Below are 7,296 nucleotides of genomic sequence, written 5' to 3'. Positions count from 1 at the left end.
ACTTTTGCTAATACAAGTTGGAAAATCACTGTAATTAATATTAGAAAGAATTATTATAAAAACTTGCATTAAAGGTACTTGACTTCCTATGAACTGAGCAACATTTATGTAGATGCAGATTATGTATCAGGAAACAGTTTTATGCATATTTTAAGTATACCCTTAAATTTTTGATAATACTTTTAGGTTATTTAGAACAGTTTGTTTCAGATTAATGACAATTAATTTGAATCTTGTTAAAATAGCATGCATGTGGGTATTTAAATATGGAAAAGTATGTCTACTCCCTCTCTTAAAGTTTCAGAATTCACAAAAATGACCAAATGTTATGGATTGTTGCATGCAATTTAGTCTATATCATGTTTGATATTAGATTTCTTGTACTATATGTACTGTTTGTTAGCATTTTTTAAAAAAAATCCTAATCAGCAGATTTAATCACATCTTAAAAAGGGACATAATTAGCAACCAGCTATAGTCCTTAACACACATAGGTTATTGATATATGTTGAAAAAACACAATTCATTAGTTGTTGTCTTTGAAAACCAGTCTTACAAACATAGTGTGTACTCTGTGTTTTGTGTGTGTGTGTATGTGTAATTTTCAGAGAACAATATATTTTAGTATAGCAGTCAGTATTTATCAGCTGCTACACCGATGGATTGTAGAAATCTCACTGTTCTAAAATTGGCTATGTGTGAAAACTTGAAATCCATGCAGCGAATGACATCTAACACCTGGATAGACTGAAAAGCTGGTTAAAAGAAGGAAGAAGAGGAGAGAGGGAGGGAGGGAAAAAAGAGGGAGGGAGGGAGGGAGGAGCAAATCCCAGTAAAGAGAAGAAATCAGCTCTTACGAGTCTTGAATATATTTCACGAGCTTCTGTATAAAGACACAACAGCCTCAGTAAAAAGGATGTGATAGTAAGGATTTCTGCAGCTGGCACAATAAGACATGGTGAGTGTGATCTTTTGTTGCCTTAGCGGGTTGCTACATTTTGGTGCAAGGGTGTGGTGTATTTATTTTTCTTTGTCACTGCCAGAGTGTATAGGATTATTTTTAATTAGTTGCTTGCCACAGTTCCTTTTTCATATTTTCAATATATACATACACACACACACACACACACACACACACACAAACACACACATTCTTTATGTAGAAACTGAACAGCAAGGTGATGAGATCTGGCAGGATAAGTGCTCTGTGTCCTTGTACAACAGACTGCTAGATGTAACCAGTAATGAAATGCTGATTTCCTGTCAGGTAAATGCAAACAAATGTTTTTTTGGGGGTGGGGGGTGGGAAGCTTTTCCCTCTGGAGAAAAGCTAGTGATTGGATGATATATTATGCTGGATGCCTTGCAAGCGTTCCATAAGGTGTGAAGGAAAACAAGAATAACACATCTCTCAGCTTTAGACATGGGGGAGAAGAAGCAGAGACCTTTATAAATAATTGGTGCAGAATTTTCACACAAGAGCCATCTGGATGTGAAGCCAATTAATCCCTCCCCACATTCCAATGTACAATTCCCTTCCAATTGGCCATTTGCACAATTGCAGCAAAAGAGTAATTTACTGCAACTGTTTTTTAGATGGCTGGTCAGGGAACCAGACAAGGCACTATCCATTGTGCTGATCATCCAGAAATAGTGCTATGCATATAAGAAAAGAAAAGGGGAAAACAGGAACATAGGTACTGCTGTTATGTGTGCTAACTTGCAAACAGAAAACTGAAGGTGTAATAAAAAAGGCTTTTTTCAAACTAAATAGCCACATTCATTTAACTAAACAGTTGTTTATATCTTTATTCATTTCTAAAAATATTAATATTATACAAATATGAAAGCTTAACTGGATTATATTTTTAATGGATATATTAGTCTTGAAAATTATCCAAAGGAGATTCAAATGTTTTGATCTGTCTGTGAGAAAAATCAGGGGCTGTCCCACAGCATTTGAAATGAAAATGCTGTTTTACCAAAGAGTCAAAAATGATAAAAGGGCCAATGAAATTAAAAGGAACTTATGCTTCATTGAAGGAGGTTTGTTTTTAAATGCGTGGGAAGTTGTATTGCCTAAGTTTGTTTAGTAAACATGCACACACATACCCAGACACACCACTATATTATTTTCTTATATGATTCTTTTGTACCACGTTTTCCCCATTTTTTTCCTCCCAAAATGGGAACTCAGTAGCTATTATTAGAGCACTTTATTTAAGTAGTGGGAAGATCAGTAGTTATTTAAAACATCTTTGCTTTTATTCTAAAGAGATAGTACTGGAATATGTTTCCAAATTAATCATAATCTTTAAATGCAGTTATAGTGCAAAGTGCAAATATTGTTGTTCCAAAAATAATGCAAGAAGGAATAAATGAAAATAGCAAAGAAACTATTTAAATATATATAAATGAAGTGTTCATGAGCTAGTTCAACATATTTGGTCACCAGCTGTTCCATAAGTTCCATGTAAAGATATATATGGAAGATACAATGTTTATAACTTTTAATTAAATTGAATATTTGAGATAAGGGTTTAGATGAGGTATTAATGCCTAATGGTAATTAAAATAATTGACCATTTTTTATCTTTATGACCATACATATAAAAATAGAAATTAAAGTAAAATTATAGAAGTATTAAGAATCAACAGTCTCCTTTATACCAATACCAAAATGCAATGAAACTTTCAAAAGGCCATTTTATTTATTTATTTACATAATTTATCTGACTGTCTGAAATGGGTAAACTCTAGGCATCTTACAAAGTTTACATATTCAAAAAAATTCACATATCCAAAGTGTACATATTCATAGCACAAATCAGAGTAAGATGATTGAAAAAATTAAGAATGCAAAGCTAAGAAATTATAGAAATGTAAAAAGTAACATCACTAAATATAAAATTTCTAAGGGCCCTCTGGAAGAGCCAATCCATGCTTCAGGGAACAAGCTATTCCAGAGGAGGGGAGCTGCTACAGAGAATATTGTATTGAATTGTAGTATGTATTAAGCTTACAATAAATACCAATCACAAGTATTCATTTGTTTCACTGAAATCAATAGGAATGATTGGAGTCACAATCACAAACTCACAATTAAAGTCCTACTGATTTCAAAGGGAATTATCTAAGCATAAGTCAGTTTGAATCCAATCTTTACCTTTAGTCTAACATATTATAAGATGAAAAATGTGCATTAGTCACTGTTTCCATAAATGAAATGAATATTCATAAATAATAGCCAATGCACATTTATACATGTGCCTAACACTCTAAAAAAAGCTAGTCTCAGAACAGAGCTATTCACAAGAACATATTTCAGTTAGAGCCGCAATCTGTTCTTGAGAAAGTCATGCTGGAGTAGAAGGGACTTTGGATCATCAATGGTTGGTTAGTATGAACTTTTAAAAATGAGTCATTTAAGGGTTTAGTGACCTGACAACTTTTGTCTGGTCTAGCCATGGTGCACGGATGGAAATATCTTGCAGAAAAAAGTTAAGGCTGTTCTACAAAGCAACACTGTAATCTTGCAGTCACAATTTTTAAAGTGCGTAGTAAATGTATCAGCAGAGTCAAGAGAGTTAGGAGAGACACCAGTTTCTTATTCAGCAGTTCAGTATGAATATCTAGATGGGATTTGGAACTAATGTATGAACAATTGTTCTTCAGTTATATAGTTCCTAAACACTTGACATTTTAGATGTGAGGAAAAAGGAAAGGACGTATTTTATTTTACTTAGTTCTACTTGAGAAGCTTAAGTATTTTGCTTCTTTACATAAACAGATTTGTTTTTATAAGTCTGAAGCTCCCACTGTAGATAAAATGTCTCAGATAATTAATGTTACTGTATCTCCATCAGATGTACTGTGGTTGATATCCTTTAAGTTTTATTCTATGTTTCTGATTGTAGGGCCAGCTGTGATGGAATTCAAAAGAGGAAAAACTTTCATAAAATCTAGCATGCATCTGACCCATGAGAAACTGCCTTTAGTGCACATAAATCCTAGAGAAAAGGATAGTATCAAAACAGACATAAAAGAGAAGAGCCAGCCTGATATTGAAATCCAAAAAGCAACCTTTTCTGTAGATAAAAATGGTAGTGTTTCCAACAGATTAACAAAAACTGGCTCTAGTGAGAGTATACTGTTGCTACCCCAATCTTTCTACAAGCCTGTTAGGAAAAGCAAAACCCATGACTGTGTTCTTGAAGGGACAGACAAAATCAAACAATGCAGCTACAATAATGAAAATTCTGAAGAGGAAGTTGTAGCTCCTGAAGGAAGTAAAGGGAGACTCATCAACAGTGCCAGCTTTTCTGGGCTTGGAAACACCCAACATTCTAGTGGCAAGAAAGAATCTGTGGTCAACTCAAGCCATTTCTTGAACAGCCCGCAACAGATGATTGATTACCGCAACTTTGTACCCCAAATGCCTTTTGTGCCAGCTGTTGCCAAAAGTATACCTAGGAAGAGGATTTCCCTGAAACGGTCCAAAAAAGGTTTCCGAGATATCTTTCATATAAAAAAAAATAAGCCAGAGAGTATTGCCTTTTTGCCAGAAAAGCAAAAAAGGGCATTTCCAGGCTACAAGTCAGAATTGGCAGGAAGGTTTGGTAAATATTTATTCAAAGCTGGTGAAACCTTTTCTACTGACTGCTTGGCACAAGACATATCTGACGGTGAGCTTCAGTCTGAGTCTTCATATGAACTTTCCAGTGCTTTGTGTGAAGATGTCGCTTCCCTGAAAAGCTTTGATTCTCTCACTGGATGTGGAGAAATCTTTGCAGATGAAAGTTCTGCTCATATGGAATCGGAGGTCAGCAAAGAAATTTTGCTTAGACAATCTCACCAAAAAGAGAACCCTGCCATGGGTTCCTTTCAAGGTGGAGTAGAGCAGCTTGCTTCCCCAGCCCAAAATGAAGCAGCTGATTTTTCAAAACTTTGGGACAACATCAACAAATCTGTGCAATTGCACCAGAAGACGCTGTTTGATAGGAAGTTGCTGAAAATACCTAGCAGTGAGCTGGAAAAAGCAAAGAACGAGGCCAGAACCTCAGTGACTGACTTGCTTTCTTCCCCTGACTCTTCCAAAGAGAGTTCCATAGATACAGGGACCCCAAAGAGTGACAACCAGGAATCTATGTCCACCAGTGATGAAGGTTATTATGATTCATTTACTCCTGGGCAAGATGATGAAATAAGGGAGGATCAATCCCCTGGAACACCAACTCAGTTTCCAAGAGATAGTTACAGCGGAGATGCTCTGTATGAACTATTCTATGATCCCAATGAAGATCAAATCAGTCCAGTTCTAGATGATGATTTATGCATGTCTGAAAGCATTTCAGAAAAGGCAGTTGAGATACCTTTGTCAATTTACAGCTTTCATGTAGGGTCAGAAGAAAATATGGCTTCCCAGCCAACCATTGATATAATCAGTCAGGGATTCCTTCACAGCACATGGAAGGGCAAAGAATGCTTGCTTAAGCTATGTGATACTGAGCTTTCCCTGACCATGGGGATTATCAATTGGCTGCGAAAAAAACCAGGACTGTTTTCCCCCCAAGACTTTCCTAACAATCCTCAGGCACAGATGACAAAAGATGGTGAGCCAGTGTCTTGGTGCAGCCCAGCTTTTAAGGAAAATAAAAGCAATCCAGCTGCATCTTCAATTGATAGCAAAAATGGAATCCAGGCATATTCAATAGAAAGAATTGAACATGATCAAAATGATGTCCATTCATGTAAGTCACTAGAAAGAAAAGAAAATGTGAATGCCATGTCTGAGCTCATTACAGACAACATCATACCAGGTGACAGACAGAGAGTAGAGGACAGTTGGGATGATCTATTGGTAAATTCATCTGAAATAAAGGTGTCTCTCTCAGAAGAATGTACAGATATTAGCACTGAATCTCTGTCACTAGACATCTCAAACGAAGGTTCAGTTTGCCATATTGTTATGGATAATCATGATGCAGAATCATGTTCTTCTTACATGACTGCAGCAACTTCTCCAGATTCTCTAGAGCCTGAAGATGACAGTGAATCAAAGAATCCATCCTGGTCGGTTGAATGTAAGGATCCAACAGAGCCTTTGAACCTCTGTCATTTCCAAGGTCCCATCAGTGAGACTCCAAAGGAGAATACTACTAACATAATGCAGCTTTTAGAACACTGTGTTACTCAGGTTGCTTCTTTAAAGATCAGTTATGATTCTGAAAACAAGCATTTCAAAGATAAAGGGACTGGAAATGAAGTCAGCAATGATACAGCTGCAGCAACTCAATTTGAAAAACAACCCCAGTTGCAAAATGAACATAGTTACATAACTCCAAGGCCAAAATATACTCTTGGCCATCATTCAAACCAGTATAATGTTCAGACAATGATTGATGCCAAGGCTTCATATCTTATGAATCAGAAAGAAAATATCATTTGTTCTGAAGATGAGAAAAACTTAAGAATCTTAGATTGCGTGGGCCAAATTGCAAAAAATAAACTAATGTTCGAATATGCTCAGCTGAATAGTCAAGCTTTGTCCTATATAAAAGATTTCAGAGTTGAAATTAATACTCAGAACTCTTCTGCAACGTCAGACATTTGCAGACCCACATTTTTACCATTCTTCAGTTCCATTTGCTCAGATTCAGCCAATGGGTTTTCACAATCTTTCTGCAAAAGGTACAGTTCATTGGGAAAGCATTCATACAATCAAGGGATTATACAACCTGACATACCTTTTTATGGCTGTTCAAAATTACACTGTAAAGTACTACCACAGGTTGCTTCCCTTTCACTTTCAAAGGATGATGTCAAAGAGAGGGCAATAATGGAGAAAAACCAGGAGTAACTGGCCGAAATAAGGTGAGTTCTTGAAGTAATATCATAGTTGCATTGCGGAAAAAAAAATGCAAGGATATTTCTCTTCCATTAATCTTGGGTAACATTTGGAGGGATTTTATTATTGTGATGCAATTGTAATGTAATTCTTTACTCCTAATTTTGAAGCTTCCCCCCCACACCCCCCGTCATTACTATGATTAAAATGAGATGAAGAAATAGACCTCAGGAAACATATTTGTAAGTTTATTCACAAAAACAAGCAATATATAATTTAGGTGTTTCTTGCCCTCACATTAGGTATTTATGGCATATAAGAAAAATCGATTCATTTGTAATGTTTTGTTTACTCATGTGAAAATTATTTATGTTGCCCCATTCGTGGAATATATAAATCAGGGGTAATTTGATGCATGCAATTATATTTCTGTAAACAATGCTGAAACT

General features: G+C 35.8%; 1 protein-coding gene across 1 annotated transcript; it reads left to right on the top strand.

Moving 5' to 3' along the window:
* The first annotated feature begins 852 nt into the window (after nucleotides 1–852).
* AMER3 (APC membrane recruitment protein 3) lies at nucleotides 853–6,859 on the top strand. Its single transcript, XM_063307794.1, has 2 exons — nucleotides 853–958; nucleotides 3,918–6,859. Exon 2 carries the CDS (start codon nucleotides 3,929–3,931, stop codon nucleotides 6,857–6,859), a length of 2,931 nt encoding a protein of 976 aa, XP_063163864.1. The 5' UTR covers nucleotides 853–958; nucleotides 3,918–3,928.
* Nucleotides 6,860–7,296: the final 437 nt, after the last annotated feature.

This window comes from Candoia aspera, chromosome 6 (genome assembly GCF_035149785.1).
Source record: "Candoia aspera isolate rCanAsp1 chromosome 6, rCanAsp1.hap2, whole genome shotgun sequence".
NCBI lineage: Eukaryota > Metazoa > Chordata > Lepidosauria > Squamata > Boidae > Candoia > Candoia aspera.
The sequence above is the reverse complement of the archived record's forward strand: the minus strand, read 5'-3'. Positions and strand labels throughout refer to the sequence as shown.

Excerpts from the sequence above, each read along its gene's own strand:
- AMER3 (XM_063307794.1), top strand. The coding sequence starts at position 3,929 with ATGGAATTCAAAAGAGGAAAAACTTTCATAAAATCTAGCATGCATCTG.